This window comes from Pongo abelii, chromosome 7 (assembly GCF_028885655.2).
Source record: "Pongo abelii isolate AG06213 chromosome 7, NHGRI_mPonAbe1-v2.0_pri, whole genome shotgun sequence".
Taxonomy (NCBI): Eukaryota; Metazoa; Chordata; class Mammalia; order Primates; family Hominidae; genus Pongo; species Pongo abelii.
The window spans coordinates 21,632,998-21,655,784 of NC_071992.2; the positions used below are offsets into that span (position 1 = coordinate 21,632,998).

Here is a 22,787-nt window from a genome sequence, read left to right on the forward strand (position 1 = left end):
TCAGCAAATACATGAGAAGACCTTGAGTTTACATCTCAGGCTGATCTCACACAGAGGGTAATACCCCACTGGAAAAAAAAATTTTAAAACAGCAAACAAAAACAAACAAAAGAAAACCAAAAAGGAGAAAAATCTGTTTTCCAGAGTTACCAAATTATAAAATCTAAATATGCAGTTCCAATGAAAACATTAAAAGACACTAGAAAGTGTAGCCTATTCAAAGGTAAAACAAATAGACTGAAACCATCCCTGAGGAAGTTCAGATGGTGGACTTACCAGAAAAACACTTTAATAAAACAGCTGTCTTAAAGATGCTCAAAGAGCTAAAGGAAGATGTGGACAAAGTCAGAAATATGTATGGAATATCAATGAAGAGACAAAAATCAAAGCAGGACAAAAAAGAAATTCTGCAACTGAAAATTATAACTCAAATAGAAATTTTACTAGATGAATTTAAAGGCAGACTAGAGCAGGCAGAAGAAAGAATCAACAAACTTGAATGTAGGAGAATTGAATTATTGCCTCTGAGGAAAAGTAAGAAAAAAATGGAAGAAAAGTGAACAGAGCCCAAGGAACTTGAGGAAATACATCAGGTGGACAAACATATGCACTGTGGAAATTGCAGAAATAGGAAAGAGAAACAGAGAAAGGAGGAGAGAGATTATTTCAAGAAATAATGGCCAAAAACTTTGATGTTGTATGTCAATCCACAAATCTAAAAAGTTTGACTAACTCCAAGTAAGATGAACTCAGAGACCTATATAAAAATGCATTATAATCTGTCAAAAGCCAAAGATAAAAAAAATCTTAAAAGCAGCAAAAAACAAATAATTCATCCAATACAAGTAATTCTCAATAAAATGACCAACAGATTTGTCATCAGAAAACCTTGGAAACCGAAGGTAGTGAGTTGGTATATTCAAAGTGTTGAAAGAAAAATAAGTGTCAACAAGAATTCTATGTCAGGCAAAACGGTTCTTCAAAAATGAGGGAGAAATTAAGACATTCCCAGATAAACAAAAACTGAGGGCATTCGCTACCATTAGACATGCCCTGAAATAAATGCCAAAGGTAATACTTGAGGTTAAAGTGAAAGAACAAAAGACAGGAACTTGAAGCCACATAAAGAAATAAAGATCTCTGGTAAAGATAAATATCTAGTTTAATTGTAAAGCCAGTATTATTATAACTTTAGTTTGCAATGCCAATTTTTATTTCCACGTGATTTAAAAGACAAATGCATAAAAAACATTAGTCTATGTTTTGGAGTATACAATGTATAAAGATACAATTAGTGAAATCAAAGATACAATTAGTGAAAGGTGGTGGAGCAGGAGCCATATAAGAGCAGAGTGTTTCCATGTAATTGAAGTTAAAAAGACATAATTTCAAATTATGGCCTGCCATGGCATGAAATGGAGTATAGTGGGCAGAAAAGACGTGGGAAATCTTATTTAATCTGTATGACAAACAATAAGTAAATCGGCAGCTTTGAAAAAGATAAGCTTGGTGCCTTGAACTTTCAACCAAGGCATGGGTTGAAATCAGAAAGCTTCTATCATGGCCTCCTAGGAACTTCTTATCTCTGCTGCTAGGCTGTAAGTGGCTGAGGGTTGGGATGCCTATTCTGCAAGATTGACCTCATTATCCTTCATCGTCTCCAGGCATATAAAAAGAGATAAATTCTAGGACAGAGTATTTGTATGAACTTAGAATGTGTTCCCGTAGTTTGCTTTGTGTTGCCAGGGAAAAAGTAGTAACTGTAGAATGGAGAAATTAGACAGCACTTTGAACAAGTGAACAAAATAAATGTTGTCAATGATGGGCAAATAGACATTTTATGCCTTCAGATATGATACCCTGAGAAGGACATATCACATACGTGGTATTCCAGCCAGGAATACACAAATGAATCTAACAATGAGGAAGGATTGAACAAGCCCATAATGAAGAACGTTCTATTTAAAAGAAAATGAAGTCAAACTACGTTCTTCAAAAATATCGAAGTCATAAAAGACAAAAAAAAAAAAAGAGGCTGTGGAAATGATCTGGACTAAAAAACACTAAAGGAAAAGTGAATGTAATACCTGATCCACGACTGGAGGCTGCTAGACGAGGCAATGCTGTAAAAGACATTATTGGTGAATTAAAATATTGGAATAGAGATGGTAGATGGGTGAAACTATTTTATTAAGGTTAAATTTATGACATTGATAATTATATTGTGGCTATGTAGAAGAATATCCACTTTAGGCTGGGCGCAGTTGTTCATGCCTGTAATCCCAGCACTTTGGGAGGCTGAGGCAGGTGGGTCACTTGAGGCCAGGAGTTTGACACCAACCTGGCCAACATGGCAAAACCCTATCTCAATAAAATACTATAATTAGCTGGGTGCGGTGGTGGGTGTCTGTACTCCCAGCTATTTGGGAGGCTGAGGCAGAAGAATCGCATTAACCCGGGAGGTGGAGGTTGCAGTGAGACAAGAGCATGCCACTGCACTCCAGGCTGGGTGACAGCGAGATTCTGTCTCAAAAAAAAAAAATATATATATATATATATAATATATACACACACACATACATATATATATATCCATTTTCTTATAAAATATACTCTCAAATGTTTAGGAGTAAAGAGCTATGATGTATAAAATTTCTTCTCAAATTGTTCAGTATAAATATTATACATACATACGTATTTATGGAGCGAGAGAGAGCATCTGCACAAATAATAAAGCAAATGAAATTAAAAGGTAATAATAAGTGAATCCAGGTAAAGGATATGTATTTGTTTGTTTGCTAGGGCTGCCGTAACAAAATATTATGAACTAGGTGGCTTAAACAATAGAAATTTTTTGTCTCTGTTCTGTAGGGTAGAAGTCTGAGATCAAGGCATTGGCAAGGAAGGTTCCTTCTGAAGGTTGTGAGAGAGAATCTGTTCCATGTTTCTTTCCTAGATTCTGGGAGATGTGCTAGCAGTCTTTGGGGTTCCTTGACTTACAGACGTGTCACATTGATCTCTGCCTTTATGTTCACAGGGCATTCTCCATGTCTCTGTGTCCAAATTTCCCCCTTGAAAAAGGACACATCAGATTAGGGCCCACACTAATGACTTCAAGTCAAACATCTGTTTAATTCTGTAAAAACCCTATTTCCAAATAAGGTTACATTCTAAGATACTATGGGTTTAGATTTCAACCTGTCTGCTTTGAGAGGGACACGATTAAATTCATAACAAGTATACAAATAATTTTTATACAATTTTTATTCATGTAGATTTTCTATAAGTTTGAAATTATTTCCAAGTAAAAAATTTTTTTTTAAAAAAGGAAAAGAAATTCCTGTATAGCCCAAAGAGCGAAGTATAAAACCTATTCCAGGAAGAGGTACAGGGTATGCCAAATGAGTTGCAGGATTCTGCTAAATTGTATTAATAGGACCCCTGGAACTGACAATAAGGGTATTGATCAAATGGGACAAATGATAAAATGAGGGCCAAATTTATCAATATGAGTGCATTTTCCAGGAATTCCTGATTCAATATGTCCAGTAGCAATCTAGGAGCTGTTTTTTGTTTGTTTGAGACAAGGTCTTGCTCTATTACCCAGGCTAGAGTGCAGTTGCATGATTACAGCTCACTGCAACCTTGAACTCCTGGGCAATCCTCCTCCCTCAGCCTCCCAAGTAACTGGGCTTACAAGTGCAGCTACTGCATCTAGCTAATTTAAAAATTTTTTTTGTAGAGATGGGTCTTGCTATGTTGCCCAGGCTGCTTTCAAACTCTTGGCCTCAAGCAATCCTTCCACTTTGGCCTCCCAAAGGGCTGACACTATAGGCATGAGACGCCATGCCCAGCCATGAAACTGCTTTTCAAATGGTCATGCTTTTGTTCTCAAACTCTATGGGCTTACACTGTGATTCTCCTATTAGACCTTTTCAGAGGTTCCACACAGCACCCCTACTTGTCACAAACACTATGAATTCTATTGAATGTGTTAGAATAATTGCAGATATCTCTCTTGCTTCGATCCTGAAATGAGTGTTGAGTACCAAATGGCTCCAAGCCAGGCTGAAACATGGCCTAGACTCAGATGCTGGAATTTTCCTAGCATGCTTTAGAGAAACGAGTATGGTGGCTGTACTAGTCAGTTCTCACACTGCTATAAAGAAATGCCCAAGACTGGGTAGTTTATAAAAGAAGTTTAATTGACTCACAGCTCGACATGCCTGGGGAGGCCTCAGGAAACTTACAGTCATGGCGGAAGGGGAAGCAGGCATGTCTTACAAGGTGGCAGGAGAGAGAGAGCGAGCACGAGCACAGGAGGAACTGTCAAACACCTATAAAACCATCAGATCTGGTGAGAACATACTCATCATGAGAACAGCATGGGGGAAACTGCCCTCATGATCCAATCATCTCCTGCCAGGTCCCTCCCTTGACACACAGGGATTATGGGAATTACAATTTGAGATGAGGTTTGGGTGGGGACACAGAGCCAAACCGTATCCGTGGCTTAATGAGATGGGAATGCTGGAGGGAATTCATTATCTGCAGTCTGCTCAACCAACCCCTACCATACACACCAGGAGGGCCCAGAAATGTATTACTGAAGGAAGCATCAACATCCATAAAAATTTTTGTGTTGGCTATCCTCTGTGGGCCAGAGATGCTGGCATGAGATACCGCCATAGAATTGGGCTTCCTGATTTCAATGGGAATAATGGGATTCTTGCATAGTAGAAGTCACGTGGCAGCACTTGACCATCAGAGGCAATAACCCTAATAGGTCACAGGGATATAGTGGCAACTAGGGCATTTTGGCTCTTGGAGTTGTTAGCAGTAGCTAATGGATCATAAAGGTCCTAGGAATACAACAGATGGGCAGCCTACAGATGTATGACTTGATTTATAACATCAGAGAAAGTCAAAGCCAAGTGATCAGAAAACTGACTTGAGTGACCATCATGGGAAGAACCCAATTCCCAGACTGCAGCCAGTTCATACATCCAGAGTTCCTTAGCTGAGGTAGAGGCCAGATCCCTTTTAGGAAGTACTCTGCAACTTGATCACAGTTTCTTACCATACATCATCCTCAAAACCTTCCACAGACGGACCTCCAGCCATTTAACAGGGTGACTGGCCATTAAAGGAAGGGAAAACCCAGGTCTCCTGGTGTTATTAGATACTGACTGTGAATTAATATTGACCATATTAGTCTACTGGTCAGGTGATAAGTGTGTTTTGGTCCAAGTCCATCTCACAGCGGGTCCGATGATGCTCACAGGAAATGATCCTGTGATTATTTCCCCATAGATACATTTCACAACTAGCAAAAAGAATCCTCACATCCATTCCGATTAATAAAACAGGAGCTTGTATTAGTACGCTTTTACACTGCCATAAAGAACTGCCTGAGAGTGGGTAACTTATAAAAGAAAGAGGTTTAATTGACTCACAGTTCAGCATGGCTGGGGAGCCCTCAAGAAACGTGTAATCATGGCAGAAGGTGAAGTGGAAGCAAGGCAGCCTCTTCACAGGGCAGCAAGAAAGAGAACGAACACAGAAGGAACTACCAAACACTTATAAAACCATCAGATCTTGTGAGAACTCACTCACAATCAAGAGAGCAGCATGGGGAAAGGGCCCCCATGATCCAATTACCTCCAACTGGTCTCTCCTTTGACATGTGGGCATTATGGGGATTAGAATTAAAGATGAGATTTTGGGTAGGGACACAGCCAAACCATATGAGAGCTATTATATAGGAAGGGTAGAACTATTATGTAAGAAGAGTAGAAACACTGTTGCCAAAATAGTAAACCAAAAGCAACACTGTATCCTCAAGGGGAACTGCAGAGATTAATGCCACCATCAGATCGTTGAAAGATGGACGGTAAATGGCTCCCATATCTCAGTTAACACACCAGAGCATTCATCTTGAAAAAACTAGATGGATCTTGGAGAACAACTACGTCATAACCTTAATCAGGTAGTGGTGCCCCCTGCAGATGCTGGTTTAGATGTGTATCTTCCTTTTGTAATTTTTTGTGATTTTTTTTTAAGACAGGGTCTTGCTCTGTCACCCAGGCTGGAATGCAGTGGTGCACTCACAGCTCACTGCAACCTCCACCTCCCGGGTTCAAGCGATTCTCCTGCCTCAGGCTCCTGAGTAGCTGGGACTACAAGCGTGCCCCACCACGTCCAGCTAATTTTTGTATTTTTAGCAGAGATGGGGTTTTACCATATTGGCCAAGCTGGTCTTGAATTCCTGACCTCGTGATCGGCCCGCCTTGGCCTCCCAAAGTGCTGGGATTACAGGCATGAACCACCACCCCCGGCCTATGTTATTTTTTATAGAGACGGGGGTCGCCCATTGTTGCCTAGGATGGTCTCAAACTCCTGAGCTCAAGTGAGATATGTATCTTTATACTAAAACAAATTAAGACTGGGTGTGGTGGCTTATGCCTATAATCCCAGCAATTTGGGAGGCCAAGGCAGGAGGATTGCTTGAGGCCAGAAGTTTGAGACTAGCTTGGGCAACGTAGCAAGACTCCCATCTCTACGAAATAAAAAATTTTTAAACTTAACCAGGCATGGCGACACGTGCCTGAAGTCCAGGCTACTCAGGAGGCTGGGGTGGGAGGATCACTCGAGCCCAGGAGCTCAAGGTTGCAGTCAGCCATGAAAGTGCCACTGCACTTCAGTCTGGATGACAGAGTGAGACTCTGTCTCTAGAAAAATAAAAAATAAAAAAGTTTAATAAAAACAAATTAATATAGCTCCTGATACCTGGTATGTAACTTTTCCCCTAGCAAATGCCAGCTGAGTGGGGCTCAAAGCAGGATAAGCCTCTACAACTACTGTAACAGATGCAACAGAATTGAAAATGGCTGTGACAGACAGGGCTGCTGTTTGGAGCCTCTGATATGGCTAAAAGAAGAATCACAGTGCAAACCCAAACCATGCCCATTTGAACACCAGAACCTAGACTGTTATTGGAGTCTGGTAGAGACTGAACCCCTGATCATAGACTACCAACTGACATGTGATCTCAGCTGCCCATCATGAATGTGATATTATCTTAAATATCATTTATGACCCCACCGTGAAGTTGGAACTGTACTTCCGACTATGCTATAGTACTAGCATTCTATTACTTAGTGGAAATACAATATTTATGAAAGGGCCTCAGCAGGTCTGAAAAGCACAAGATTTCATCACCATGGCTCAGAATGCCACATGGCTACATCTACTGCCTCACCACCCTTCCCTGAACTCACATCTTAGCCTCTTGGGAGCACCTGGTATACACAAGGATGTTCATGGTATGTGGTCATCTGGAGGCAGGCAGCCTCTGAACGACAGCCATCTTCAGTGGTAACCCTAAAACACAATGAAGGAAAATATTTCCAGTAGGTAGGACTTTGGGCAGTTCCACAGTGGGTGGTCCACTGTGGAAAGACATCCTGAAGTATGGCTCTCCATTGGCAAGGGCAGTGGCTGACAGACTTGTCTGACAGGTCAGGGATGTCAAAAGAACAAAATTGGAATACTGGTGTCAAAGAGGTCTAGGAGAGGTGTATGTGTACTCAGAATGGGCACAAAGAGTGAAAACAGCTGCATTCTCTGTAAAAGCTCCCCAGAGGACATCTATAGCAAAGAAGCATCTCATTAATCAGGTGAAAACAGGATGACTCATCCTGTGATGTCAGTCTCTTTTACCAGCCATTTGGGGTTTGCTCAGTGGGTCCATGGAAAGAATAGCCATGGCACCAGGGATGCTATGTATGGGCTCAGCATGACTTACTTTCACCAAGGATGACATGTCTAAAACTACCATGGAGTGCCCAGTCAATGGAAGAAGCCAGAACAAGACCCTCAATATGGCACCATTCCCCAGAAGGATTGGATAGTCACTTGGTGGAAAGCTGATGACACTGGACCTTTTCCATCATGGAGGAGGCAGTGATTTGTCCTCATGGGAATTCATACCATTATGGATTCAGATAATTCTCCATAACACTTCTGCCTGTTCCACCACCACTCATCCATGTACAGAACACCTTATTCATTACCACTGTGTCTTAGTATGTTTTCTGTTAATCATCACCTTGTGACTTAGTTTGTTTTCTGTTGCTTATAACAGAATACCAGAAAGTGGGTAATTTATAATGAACTTTATTGCTTACAGTTCTGGAGACTGGGAAGTCTGCAGTTGAGGGGCCACCTCTGGAAAGAGCCTACTTGCTGCTGGAGACTCCCTAAAGGGTCCCAAGGCAGTGCAGGGCATCGCATGGTGAGGGGGCAGAGCATGCTAGCTTGAATCTCTCTGCCTCTTTTTATAAAGCCACCAGTTCAATTCCCATGATAACCCATTAATCCATTAACCAATAAATCCATGAATGGATTTGTCCATTCATAAGGGCAGAGCCCTCATGTTCCAGTCACCTCTGATAGGTCTCATCTCTCAACACTGCCTCATTGAGAGCTCAGTTTCACCACGAGATTTGGAGGAGACATTCAAACCATAGCCCATTGTATCCCATACAATATCACTTCAGACCTAATAACTCATTTTATGGCAAAAGAAATATAGCAAAGGGAACAGACTCAAGGAATTCCTTGGTCTTACCCTGTTCCCATCACCCAGAAGTAACTGGCCTGAGAGAATGGTGGGATATGGTCTCCTGAAGGCTTAATTATGGTGTCAGCTAAGCCATATCCTTTGAGGTTGGGTACCATCCTATGGAGAAGTACATGCTTTAAATCAGCCAAAGGTGGAAGGAGCTAGTAGCCTCTCAAAATATACTAATAACCCACTAACAGAATGTTCCCCAGTCTTGTGCTCTGAGGACTTGGAAGAAGCTCTAATTCCTAAGGGAGGAGGGTTTCCCCAGGAACATAGTCCTGGTTCTATTGAATTGGAAGTGAAACTGCCTCCTGAGCATCTGGGCTTCCTTTTGTTTGTTTGTTTGTTTGAGATGGAGTCTCGCTCTGTTGCCCAGCCTGGAGTACAGTGGTACGATCTTGGCTCACTGCAACCGCCGCCTCCCAGGTTCAAGCGATTCTCCTGCCTCAGCCTCCCGAGTAGCTGGGACTACAGGTGTGTGCCACCATGCCTGGCTAATTTTTTGTATTTTTAGTAGAGATGGGGTTTCACTGTGTTAGCCAGGATGGTCTTGATCTCCTGACCTCATGATCTGCCTGCCTTAGCCTCCCAAAGTGCTGGGATTACAGGCGTGAGCCATCGTGCCCAGCCCTGGGCTTCTTATACTATGGAACTAACAGGTGCAAAAGAAAGGGGTTACTTTATCGGTCAGACGATTGATCCTGATAACTAAGGGGAAATAGTTGCTGTTACATGAGTGATGCAGGAGGGGCTATAGCTGGAACAGAGAGGATTCATGGAAGCACCTCATGTCCGTCCAGTAATAACTATCTTCTTCGTTTGGGCATCCTAGAAGTGCCTGAGACTGGGATCTGGGAGCACATGATTTATTGAGAAAGCGCTCGTCAAGAAAAACCTACAAAGCAGGGAAGAAGAATACAGAAGAGGAAAGAGCTGAGCATGCGTGTGGTCTCAGGCAGATCCAGCCTTGGCCCCATCCACCAGGGAGGGCTTTGAAATACAAATTATGTCACACATTTGCCCCCTTTGAGGCAGGGTCACTAACCTTTTTACTATGTATCACCCCCTTGGGAGTGGCTAACTCGTCCAGGAAGCTAAGGGCAGTTCTCTGCGGAAGGGAGCAGTTCTGAGCGGTTAGCAGCCAACACTGACAGCAGTAGGGAGTGGTTGTACTGCCTGGAAAGGCAATCTGAGCAGGGCATACAACATCTACTGTAATCAATGGGAAACAGCAGTAATCGAACGCAAACACGTACTCTACTGGAAGATACCAGGAGAAATAGACAGAAACTATAGAGTGAGGATAACTGGTAACAGATTCTCTAAGGAAGCCAAGGGTATGGGATTAGATGCACAGGTGAGGATTTTGGCCTTGAACAAAAGGGACTCTATATCCCTTGAAACTAGACAGAATGAAATTTGTAAAAAATTAGAGGCTTTATGTACATTTGTAGGGAAGGGTCAAGACATTTAAAATTCACCTAAATTTTATTGCTAGCCTACTATCAATAAGTGTCAGGCATGTTTTAGGGGCTGGGAAAGCCACAGCATAAAAGACAGGTCAGCTCCACGTCCTGATGGAGCTTACTGTCTGGTAAACCATCAGTTATGAAACAGCATAAGGACGGGGGGAACAGGGGAGGTAGGGGCAGAATAGGTTTCCCTGAGAAGTGTTATCTGAAACTCAATTAGCCCAATGAGGCCGGCAGGGGGCAAGGTTCTAGGCAGGACAGAAGTGATATTAGCAAATAGTGCACATGAATGTGTGGAAATGACAAAGAACATACTACATTGAAGAACTGAAAGAATTTCTGGGTGGAGGCTCCTAGCAAATGATGGGGCAGAGAGCTAGCTGCAAACCCCATGGAAGCACAATTATAAACTATCGAAGGGTTTTTAAGAATACATATACGGGCCAGGTGTGTTGGCTCATGCCTGTAATCCCAGCACTTTGGGAGGCTGAGGTGATCAGATCCCTTGAGGTCAGCAGTTCCAGAGCAGCCTGTCCATCATGGTGAAACTCCATCTCTACTAAAAATTCAAAAATTAGCCTGGTGTGTTGGCACAAGCCTATAGTTCCAGATACTCGGGAGGCTGAGCCAGGAGAATCACCTGAGCCTGGGAGGCAGAGGTTGCAGCGAGCTGAGGTCATGCCACTGCACTCCAGCCTGGGTGACAGAGCGAGACTCCCTCTCAGAAAAAAAAAAAAAGAATACGTATCTGGGCCCATTGTTCTGGCTCATACCTGTAATCCTAGCACTTTGGGATGCCTACGCAGGAGGATTGCTTGAGCTTAGGAGTTCAAGACCAGCCTAGGCAATATTGTCAGACCCTATCACTACAAAAAATTAAAAAATTAGCCAAGTGTGGTGGCACATGCCTGTAGTCCCAGCTACTTGGGAGGCTAAGGTGGGAGGATTGCTTGGGCCTGGAGGCTGAGGCTGCAGTGAGCCATGATCATGCCACTGCACTCCAGCCTGAGTGACAGAGAAAGACACTGTTTAAAAACAACACAACACAAAACAAAAACACATATATGATCAGATGTACAGTCTTGAAAAATAAATAGGGCTGTGGTATTCAAACTTGGAGTTTAAGGAACGGGCGCGGTGGGTCATACCTGTAATGCCAGGAGTTTGGGATGCTGAGGTGGATGGATGGCTTGAGGCCAGGAGTTTGAGACCAGCCTGGCCAACATGGCGAAAACTTGTCTGTACTAAAAACACAATAATTAGCTGGGCATGGTAGCGTGTGCCTGTAATCTCAGCTACTCGGTAGGCTGAGGCACAAGAATGACTTGAACCGAGGATGAGGAGGTTGCAGCAAGCTGAGATTGCGCCACTGCACTCCAGCCTGGATGAGACAGCAAGACTATGTCTCAAAAAAAAAAAAAAAAATAGTGGATACAGTAGCAGGATAAGAAGGCAAAGACATGAACATATTGAATGTCTGAGCACAGGGTTTAGCATGAGTGGGAGAGGAATAAGCCCAAAGGGTAGCAGATGCACTCAGGGGAAAATGTAGGTGTCAAGGGGATAGAGGCCCATGAAGGTAAAATCAGGGAGAAGGGAAAGGAGGAAATTATTAAAAAGAACCAAGGAGAGAGTTGAGGGCAGGGAAGTTAAAGAAGTTATGTGAGGAAACTTGAAGTTTGAAGATTTTGAAGTGGAAGGGGAAAAGCAATGTAGGGTTTAATTCAAATCACTGAACTGAGCTCATGGAAATTGAAGCCGGGTGCTGAATGCAGGGCATTTTACGTGACTCAGAAGTTGTCAAGGGCCGAGGCGGTGGTTCACACCTATAATCCCAGCACTTTGGAAGGCTGAGGTGGGTGGATCACGAGGTCAGCAGTTCAAGACCAGCCTGACCAAAATGGTGAAACCCCGTCTCTCCTGAAAATACAAAAAAAAAATTAGCTGGGCATGGTGGCTGGCGCCTGTAATCTCAGCGACTTGGCAGGCTCAGGCAGAAGAATCACTTGAAACCGGAAGGCGGAGGTTGCAGTGAGCTGAGATTGTGCCACTACCCTCTAGCCTGGGCAATAAGAGCAAAACTCCGTCTTAAAAAAAAAAAAAAGTTGGCATGGAGAAGAACACGAGCTAGGCGCCTCAAGTCTCCAGTGAGTCAAGATCATGGCAAGGAGGCCAAAAGATGTAAACTCAATTGGTGTGGTACCTCCCTTCTGTACTTTGAGATGCCAGCATAACACTGTAGGAGAAATGTTTAGCTGGAGACCATTCAAAATCAAGAAGCTGACCAGAAAATAAACACAAACCTTATGTTGTAGTCTGGCTAAAAGTCTAGAGGCCCTCTCAAGGTTGGCATCTAAAATACATACAGAGGCTGGGCGCAATGGCTCATGCCTGTAATCCCAGCACTTTGGGAGGCTGAAGCAGGAGGATCACCTGAGCCCAAGAGTTCAAGACCTGCCTGGGCAACATAGGGAGACTGTCTCTACAAAAAATTTAAAAACTAGCCAGATGAGGTGGCACACACCTGTAGTCCCAGCTACTCCAGAGGCTGAGGCAGGAGGATGGCTTGAGCCTGGGAGGTCAAGGCTGCAGTGATCCATGATCCAGCTGCTGCACTCAGTGGCAGTCTGGATTTCAGAGCAAGACTCTGTCTGAAAAACAAACAAACAAACAAAAACAGAATTTCCTTATTTAGCCTCTAAATTTAAAATCTTAATTCACAATTGTTATTCCACAGAACACTAGGCTCAGGAACAAGTGTGGAGTTGTTTTTTTATTTTTGATGAAGACCAAAACCAGAAAGTTTAATGACCAAATCAGTCATTTTTACCATTTGAAAATTCTTACACTTCATATATTAACATCAATGAAATAATTTTAAAAATTCAAGCTAGCAATCTGCTTTTATGCTCTACACTTTATAAGATAAAAATTATCCTACTGTGTTTAAATCCAATTTTCTACCATCTTCTATTCTACAAAGCCAAAATAATTGTATCACTGAGTAATCCTGGCCCATAAAGTAATCATACAGTTATGCTGTTCTGTGCATAATTAGGGGATATTAAACAGTGCTTTGAAGCCCACCGCGGTGGCTCATGCCTGTAATTTCAGCACTTTGGGAGGCGAAGGAGGGCAGATCACCTGGGGTCGGGAGTTCCAGACCAGCCTGGCCAACATGGTGAAACCCCGTCTCTACTAAAAATACAAAAATTAGCCGGGCTTGCGCGTGGTGGTGGACGCCTGTAATCCCAGCTACTCGAGAGGCTGAGGCAGGAGAATCTCTTAGATGGAGAATCTCCTAGATGTTTTTCATCTCTTAGATGGAGAACAAATCTGGAGTTTTGGTGAAAAGGACATTGATTGTGGCTGGAGGAGATAATTATAATAATAACGTAGTTATCTTTCTGTGGGTTTCACGTCCAGAACATTTAAAACATTTAAAACCCTTGCTGGGTCAGGGATTTAGTCATCTTTGCAGCAACCCCGAACGGCATCCACCAAAGCGCTTTCCAAGTACTTCATTGCTCAATAAACGTTTGTTGGAGAAACCGGTGAATAAAGGTGAAATAATAAAACGTGGACGCATTTCGGAAAGAGAAGGAACCCCCGAGCTCACACTTTGCACGATCACCCCCACCGGTCCCAGGAGTTTTCGCGTAAATCGAAGCCCGGGGAGTGAGTCGCAGGCAGCGACCCCGGGGAAGGTGTTTCAGGCCGGCCCGGGTGGACGATGCTTCCCGCCGCCTCCCCGACACTCTCTGCTGTTCCTCTCAAATTTCTTCCCAGCCTTCCACGCCGGGGGACGCCCAGGGACCGCCCATTCCCCGGGACCGCCCGTCTCCCCGCCCCCGCCCCCGTCTCCGCCTCCGTCCCCGTCCCCGCCCCCGCCCCTGCCCCCGCCAAACTGAGCAATACCCAGAGAGGATGGAAATGGCGAAGTGGCTTAGTGCCTGCCCGCTCCCGCGCATGCTCCCTGACTTCACCAGGGTCACGCTGCAGCCCGCAGGAATGAAAATCCACTTCTCCGCATTTTGGAGGTGACCTGGAAGCGGTTCAAATGCTCTGGCTTCTCAGAAGAGGAGGGGACCGGGAAGTAACGAGGAGCCAAGAAGAGACTGCTCGCAAAACCCGGAAAAGCCTTCCCGATCCACTCTGCTAGCCTCCGTGCGCCTCCAGACATGCGCAGTAGCCTCCTCCGCGGTGGCGGCGGCGGTGGCGGCCGTGGAGGCTGAGAGTCCAGAGCCAGACGTTCCGGCCGCTTCGGGCTGGCGGCTGGAGAGCGCCCGGGTCATGTCGGCCCAGGGGGACTGCGAGTTCCTGGTGCAGCGAGCCCGGGAGTTGGTGCCGCAGGACCTGTGGGCAGCCAAGGCGTGGCTGATCACGGCCCGCAGCCTCTACCCGGCCGACTTTAACATCCAGGTGAGGTCCCGGCAGTGCATGCGGCCGCTCTGCGGGGAGGTGCGCGCTCCCGTCGCCCGGGCTGCCCTGGCCCAGAGCTGCGCCTGCCTGGGGGCTGCCGCCTCCTGCCCGGCCCGCTCCTTTCTCCCCTCCCACTCCCTCCTCTCTCCCCTCCCATCCTACACCTTGCTCCTACACCTTTCACCCGCCTTTCTCCTACACCTTCCAGGAGCCCTCTCCCCAGCACTTGAGAGACGGCCGACCCCGCTTGAGGTCGGGTGTGCTTAGGTCCCTGGGGCTCAGCGTGCCATCTGGCCTAGACAGCACATGATCGCCACTAGCAAAAGGCCATTCGCTCCTTCATTCATCATAATGGCAGCAGTTTGTTCGGGGCCTGCGACTTTGGAAACATTATCCCACTTAATCCTGGGAGCCTGAGATTGCAAGTGAACCCCAGGGTCACACTCTAAGCCCAATGGCAAGGCTGCCATCTACGTGGCACTGTGTCACCAGGCGGAGATTCACTCTCAGGCCCTCCCTTCCCGCGGGAGGGCCAACGAGCGATGCTGGATGAGCTGGGAGCCTTCTGGGCAGGGGTGAATGACCAGGGTGCCTGATGTGTGTTGCAGTATGAGATGTATACCATTGAGCGGAATGCAGAGCGGACCGCCACCGCCGGGAGGCTGCTGTACGACATGTGAGTGGGACGCTTGACATCACTTTTACTACACTGAATCTCTCCATGAGGTTTTGTTTCTCTCTGCAGAAGTGGGAGTTGGGGGAAGATCTTCAAGTTCATCTACATCTTCGATACCTAAAGCAAACCTAGTAAGGAGTCCAGGCCTGCCATAAATTGCTGACGTGGCTTTTGCAGAAGAGTTTAATTATTATTCTTATGTTTTATCCTTGTTAAAACTTCTATTTCATAATTTATTCTAGAAATAATATGTGCTCATTACAAAAATTCAAACACTACTTGTTATAGAGAATAAAAAGTGAAAGTGCCTCCTAAACTCAACCAGAGTTAAGTTTTGTAGGCAGTATATCTATACATATATACATAATACATAAATCGGGTTTTGCGGGGAAGGGGTTACAAAAGTGAGAAGACCATCCTACCCTAGCTCTGCAGCATGTTTCCTTTCCTCACTGTCATGGACCCCTTCCCATATCAGTATGTAGAGATTCACTTCATTCCTTTTCATGCCTGTGTAGTATTTCATAGCCACTCTTTTCTTGGTAGACATTTAAATAGATAGTTTTAAATTATTTGAAATTATATTCAGTGTGTCAACAATTTTGTAGTCATATTTTGGTGTTTTTCTGTGGAATGGATACTAAGGCATATTCATAGTCAAAGTTTATGCGCATTTGAAAATTTGATACGCTATGAAATTACTCTCCAAAATGTGCGATCCCAGTCTACATTACCACCAATGGTGTATAAAGAGTGTGTTTTCCCATACCCTTCCCAACACTGGATATTATTAGTCTCTTTTTAGTTCTTGCCACTGTGATAGGAGAAAATGGTATCTTGCTATTAAAAAAAAAGAAAAATTGTACTACTCGTACTGTTAATAAGATTCAGTATTGTTTCAACTGTTCTCTTTGGCTATGTGTATTCTGTGATTTGCCTTTGCCTATTTTTTCTTTCAAATAGTTTGTTTTATTCTTATTGACTTTTAGGAGTCCTTTCTATATTATGGTTACTTGTCTTTTCACCTATAAAACCCACTAAAGACTTATGTGAGTACTCTCATTTTTATAAATCAAGTAATTCTTATTTTTACATTTTTATTTTGGTTTGTTTTGGCACGTCTAAGCATTCACTTGGAATAAGGAAACTTTTTCACCAAATGCTAATGTTTTTTCTTTTGGATACTGTATAGACTTTGACATTTTAATTTAATGTATTTATTTTAAAAATAGGTTTGTGAATTTCCCAGACCAGCCGGTGGTGTGGAGAGAAATCAGCATTATTACATCAGCATTAAGGAATGATTCACAGGACAAACAAACCCAATTTTTAAGAAGTAAGAATAATGGTGTATAAGTTACCATTTCAGGAATACCAAATCATATATAGTAATGTCACACACAAAAATGTCACACCTGGGGTATTGGTAACCATATGTATGTTTTATTCTTGGCAACCAAAGTCTATAACAATGTCACTCGGTTCCTTGACTTGCTTAGAACCCTTTAAGTTTCTTTAAAGGATATGGATTTATCAGTGAGACGAGGAATTAATTGTATATATTTTTAACAGGTTTTACAGTAACCAGATAGCAGCTATAGATTAACCAGCTCTCCACAAAACAGGAGAGAAGCTTTTAGTAATTTAGAAGCTTTCTCTTTAAACTTCTGTATGTTGCTGTAGTCAAAGATTTCAAATTCTAGATAAAATAGCAGGTAGATGCATAGGTCATTTGAACTTCAACAAGCACATGCTCTCTATCTCAGCCTGCAAGAGGCATTCTTGTGACCGTTCACATACATCATTGTTTTTTGAATCTGATCAGTCTTCCAAATATTTTACCATTATTCAGCAAACATCCTGTGCCAGATACTATTGGCCCCAAAAGGCTGCCAGGGTGTAGGTGAAACTTAACCGCATTGATTTCACATGTAGTGTTTACTGTTCTGTACATGAAAATGCCTTACTCAGCACTTTTGCTGCAGTCTTTTCTGTTCACAAGAAACTTATAAAAGTGAAATATGTTTCGTACAGGTTTATTTGAAACTCTTCCTGGTCGGGTCCAGTGTGAAATGTTACTAAAGGTCACGGAACAATGCTTCAACACGTTAGAACGATCAGAAATGTTGCTTCTACTTTTGAGGCGCTTCCCTGAAACGGTGGTGCAGCATGGGGTGAGATTTGATTCTTCCCCTTCTTTTAATATAAAATACAATGGGTCATCAACAGATTCATTGGTATGGTGAGGAGCTACAAAGCAGAAGTTTCTGAAGAGCACTGGTTAAGATTGAACTGAAATAAACGGTTCTTTGTTAGTAAAGCTAAAAGGACATTCTTTTTACCAAATTTTATAAGTTTCCAGGAGAAGCTGTTTTATCAGGAAAATCACCAAGCTCTGACAGTACAATTTATTGCAATCCATATGGTAAAAAGTAATCTTTTTCCGTTGTATTCTACAATGTGCTTTTGAATTTAGCGTAGAGTTTATAGTCTTAATAGATGCGTTTTTCCTGTGCTTCTGCCCTATGGAGACTATTTTCATTCTATTCCTGCCCCTTCCCTTCATCTGTAATAATTATCGAGTGCTATTGGCAGGCATGGGAAAGTGCTAGGTATTTCCTATCTTCCTAAATCCCCTGAAGTAAATAGTATCCCACTTTACAGATGATGAAACTGAGCATTTTGTGTTTTAGTAACATCCCGTGGCCAGTGAGGTGTCAGGTTTCAAACCATTCACTCCCTTCGTTCATACTCTGCGTCTTATTCTTTCCCATGCCATTTTCTGGCGTCTGGCCCTGCTTAATCATTTCCGTACCTGCTTGTGTTAGTCTCCTAGGGTTGCCATAACAAAGTACCACAAACTGGGTAGCCTAAAACAACAGAAGGACTCTCACAATTCTGGAAGCTAGAAGTCTAAAAGCCAGGTGTTGGCAGAGCCACGTTCCCTCTGAAGGTTCTGGGGAAGAATCTTCTTTACCTCTCCCTGGCTTCTGATGGTTGTCAGCAATCTTTGGCATTCCCTGGCAGGCAGCTTCATCACTCCTCCAATTTCTGCTCCATCATCACATGATCTTTCTTTTGTGCCTTTGTCTTTACATGGCCTTTTTGTTTGTTTGTTTTTTGAGGCAGAGTCTTGCTCCGTTGCCCAGGCAGCAGTGCAGTGGCATGATCTTGGCTCACTGCAACCTCTGCCTCCTGGGTTCTACCAATTCTCATGCCTTAGCCTTCTGAGTAGCTGGGATTACAGGTGTGTGTACATGGGCATGTTATGAGGACACTAGTCATTGGATTGAGGGCCTTTCTAATCCACTGTGACCTCATCTTAATTAATTATGTCTACAAAGATACTTTTTTTAAAAAAAGGTAAGATGTATATGAGGTCACATTCTGAGGTTCTGGGGGGATATGAATTTAGGGGGCACCGTTCAGCCCAGCACACTTTCTGGTCATAACTCTGACCTTTCACCTTCTGTGTGATGTAATCTTTTCGCACTTTTCCACTCCTGTGGGGCATCCCTGTGTGGTCGCAAGGAAGTTGATAACAATGTCTTGATGGATTTGGGTAAGGGACCATCTACTATGCCAGGGCATCGGTAATGGAAAGGTAGCCTTAAAACTCTGACCTTTCTGCCCAGTCTACACCAGACTGTATGACTGGCTACACCTCAGAACTTATCTTGAACGTGATACGTTTTGTCTGTATTGATACATCTTCATGTAGAGAATAACCTTAGTTTCTTTATTTCTTAGAAAATCTCTCTACCTCTGTATTATCATTTGAACTCCAGTTCCATTGCTTCCTTTACATTTCTATAGACATTTGGTTAATTCTTGTTCATCTTTTTTTTTTTATTTATTATTATTATATTTTAGGTTTTAGGGTACATGTGCGCAATGTGCGGGTTAGTTACATATGTATACATGTGCCATGCTGGTGCACTGCACCCACTAACTCGTCATCTAGCATTAGGTATATCTCCCAATGCTCTCCCTCCCCCCTCACCCCACCCCACAACAGTCCCCAGAGTGTGATCACACTCTTGTTCATCGTTAATTAGAATTTTGTTCATTATGAAGAGAATAACCAAGACAGAGTGGTCAGATGTTCAGGTGAATTTGGCCTTCTAGGGTGTGTGGCTGGTGCATTCTTTATTCTTTTATTTTCTAGTCTTTAAAATGTGATTATTTGTTTCTCAGATAAGTTTGATTACACAAACTGTGATAAGTAAAAAAAATACCCCATTACTTCATATAGTTCTGACAACTTATGCTGTAACACATTTAAATGATTAATTTTGTTTTGAAATAGGTTGGCCTTGGGGAGGCACTATTAGAGGCTGAAACTATTGAAGAACAAGAATCTCCAGTGAACTGCTTTAGAAAATTATTTGGTAAGGAAAATTGTATTCTATATTACTTCTATGGTAAATTAATATGCTGGGGTAAGTGTTGTTCAGGGATAAGCTCATATATGAAAGGCAAAGGAGCTCTGTGTGATGGCATTTAAGTTCTTTTTTTTTTTTTTTTTTTAATTTAGAAGCATTTTAGCTGGGTGTGGTGGCTCATACCTGTAATCCTAGCACTTAGGGAGGCTGAGGCGGGTGAATCACGAGGTCAAGAGATCGAGACCATCCTAGCCAACATGGTGAAACCCTGTCTCTACTAAAAATACAAAAATTAGCTGGGCATGGTGGCGCACGCCTGTAGTCCCAGCTACTATAGAGGTTGAGGCAGGAGAGTCGCTTGAACCCGGGAGGCGGAGGTTGCAGTAAGCCGAGGTCGTGCCACTGTACTCCAGCCTGGTGACTGAGCGAGACTCTGTCTCAAAAAAAAGAAAAAAGAAAAAAGCATTTTAAACAACTTCTAAACTTTTGTTATGTAAGATTTGATACCTCTGAAAGAATATGCATAGCTGTATATGTAAGTATGAAGCATAATAATAAACATCTGAATTCAGTGGAAGAACTGGACCCTCACCCACAGCATAAAACTGTCTGTGTTTCCTCCCTGACTCCAGCCACTGGTGTCTCTCTGCACAGCACATTTTGAATACATGAGTCATAAGGGATTTCTTCCCCCTATGTATTTTAGATACTACATCAAATGAACGCTAAAAGCTTCTATATTTATCGGAACTCTAGGTTAGACAACCTAATTAATTTATTTCTTCTTTTTCTCCTCCAACAGTTTGTGATGTCCTTCCTCTAATAATTAACAACCATGATGTTCGATTACCTGCCAATTTATTATATAAGTACTTGAACAAAGCAGCTGAATTTTATATCAATTATGTCACTAGGTCTACTCAAATAGAAAATCAGCATCAAGGTAAGTAGGAATACCCTGTACTTTTATTTAAATAGGCTTTAGTAATATTGCAAAATTCAGAAACCCCTCAATGTTCTGATTATTCTCCTCTGGATACTTACCAGTTTGGGAGTGTTTCAAAAGATGGTATCTAGAAAAAAAATACTAGAGTTAAAAGATGAGGCTTTTCTGGAAGCAATGCCACCCCTTGATCAAAACAGTCTTCTGGCTGAGCTGTAATGTTATTACGTGGAACATTACACATGTACCATGATGAAGTAGTGGAAATTACTTCTTGCTTATACCAGTGGCCTGCTGTTGGTCCTTGAGCAAAACATAAATGTGTTGGAATTCTGTGCTCTGTGCGTTTTCATGGGGAGTCAGACTTTCTTTATCAGGTACCATGTCAACAGTAAGTCATAATGTTAATTGTAGGCTACTTTTTTCTTACATCTCAGGCGCCCAGGATACATCTGATTTAATGTCACCTAGCAAACGTAGCTCTCAGAAGTACATAATAGAAGGGCTGACGGAAAAATCATCCCAGATCGTGGACCCTTGGGAGAGGTTGTTTAAGATTTTGAATGTTGTTGGAATGAGATGTGAATGGCAGATGGATAAAGGAAGACGGTAATAAATAGCTTATTTCCAGAATTGCCTATTGATTCTTTTGGATCCTTATAAAAACAAAATCATGCTTTTTAAATCTGTGTAATGCATAGGTATAGTTTTTGGGCAAATTTTGTGATACTCAATACTTAATGCAAAAGAGGATGGTTTTTCATTTTATCAAAACATTTCTGGCCGGGCACGATGGCTCACACCTGTAATCCTAGTGCTTTAGGAGGCTGAGGTGGGCAGATCACTTGAGGTCAGGAGTTTGAGACCAGCCTGGCCAACATGGTGAAACCCTGTCTCTACTAAAAATACAAAAATTAGCCAGGCGAGGTGGTGCGTGCCTGTAGTCCCAGCTACGCGGGAGGCTGAGGTGAGAGAATCACTTGAACTCAGGAGGTGGAGGCTACGATGAGCCAAGATCACACCACTGCACTCCAGCCTGGGTGACAGAGTGAGACCCTGTCTCCAAAAAAGAAAAAACAAAAAAAATTTCTAACTGAAATATGAACTCTTAAGACGATGTTGTGTTTGAACCTCTCCTTGCTACTTCAGAGAAAAGAGAAGCTACTTAGCATGTTTGTGTCATGAAATCTGGATCACCACCCTAATTCAGAAGGGAAAAGTTACCATTTATATTGGACAATAAAGAATAGTTTTACATGCCTAGGGCAACATTTGGTACATGTAATGGTACCACCAGAGATTTTCTTTAGACTTTTTGCTGACCAGCCCAGAGTAATCAAATAAGTTTCATCATTCCTTCCTTTTTAGAAGCTATGGAGATATTTTGCATAGAATGAAGGATCTCTGCAGATACATGAACAACTTTGATAGTGAAGCACATGCAAAATATAAAAACCAAGTGGTGTATTCCACCATGCTGGTCTTCTTTAAGAATGCATTCCAGTATGTCAACAGCATACAGCCGTCTCTCTTCCAAGGTTGGTTTACAAATTTTAGAGTGTCCAAAAAGCCGGTTCATACTGTGGCGATGGTAAGGAAGATAAAAGTGTTTATCCGCTATTGCTGGATCCGAATAACTGTGGGGCGGTACCAGTCCTTTTTATAGTTGGCGATTTAGTTTTGTTTAGTTTGGCTTAATTGGTAGTTTTTATGTAAGTATGTTTCATTAAAAGTTTCTATATCAAAGGGCGTAATGGTACTGCACAACTAAATACAGATATCAAATGCCACTATTTTGAAAATAACAGCAGGCTGGGCGCTGTGGCTCACGCCTGTAATCCCAGCACTTTGGGAGGTGAGGCCGGCGAATCACTTGAGGTCAAGAGTTTGCAACCAGCCTGGCCAATACGGTAAAACCCCATCTCTACTAAAAATACAGATATTAGCTGGGCATGATTGTGGGCACCTGTAATCCCAGCTACTTGGGAAGCTGAGGCAGGAGAATCACCTGAACCCGGGAGGCAGAGGCTGCAGTGAGCTGAGGTCGCACCTTGCACTCCAGCCTGGGTGACAGAGCAAGGCTCCATCTCAAAAAAAAAAAGAAAAAAACAGCAGATGTAACAACATATTTAAATAGATTTCATGAAGACATCACAATAGGCAAAGATTTATTTAGTAAAATATCCATTTTATATAGAGTATATGCATAAATATACTGTAGAAAATTTGAAAAATAGAAATAAGAGTGAAATCACCCACA

The 22,787-nt window shown here is 42.8% G+C and overlaps 1 protein-coding gene across 9 annotated transcripts in view; it reads left to right on the forward strand.

Moving 5' to 3' along the window:
* Positions 1-14,002: 14,002 nt before the first annotated feature.
* The window catches only part of INTS10 (integrator complex subunit 10), a 35,107-nt gene continuing 26,322 nt past the window's right edge, over positions 14,003-22,787 (forward strand). For 7 of the 9 annotated variants that reach the window (XM_024251095.3, XM_009243582.4, XM_024251096.3 and 4 more), the window contains exons 1-8: positions 14,182-14,523; positions 15,132-15,199; positions 16,432-16,535; positions 17,234-17,373; positions 19,509-19,590; positions 20,387-20,527; positions 20,965-21,136; positions 21,896-22,065. In XM_024251095.3, the coding sequence (XP_024106863.3) occupies positions 14,395-14,523; positions 15,132-15,199; positions 16,432-16,535; positions 17,234-17,373; positions 19,509-19,590; positions 20,387-20,527; positions 20,965-21,136; positions 21,896-22,065 (1,006 nt within the window). In that variant the 5' untranslated portion in view covers positions 14,182-14,394. Of the gene's footprint in view, positions 14,524-15,131; positions 15,200-15,234; positions 15,331-16,431; positions 16,536-17,233; positions 17,374-19,508; positions 19,591-20,386; positions 20,528-20,964; positions 21,137-21,895; positions 22,066-22,787 lie in introns of those variants that run through there. The other 2 variants (XM_002818858.6, XM_054561302.2) reach the window with 2 other exon arrangements.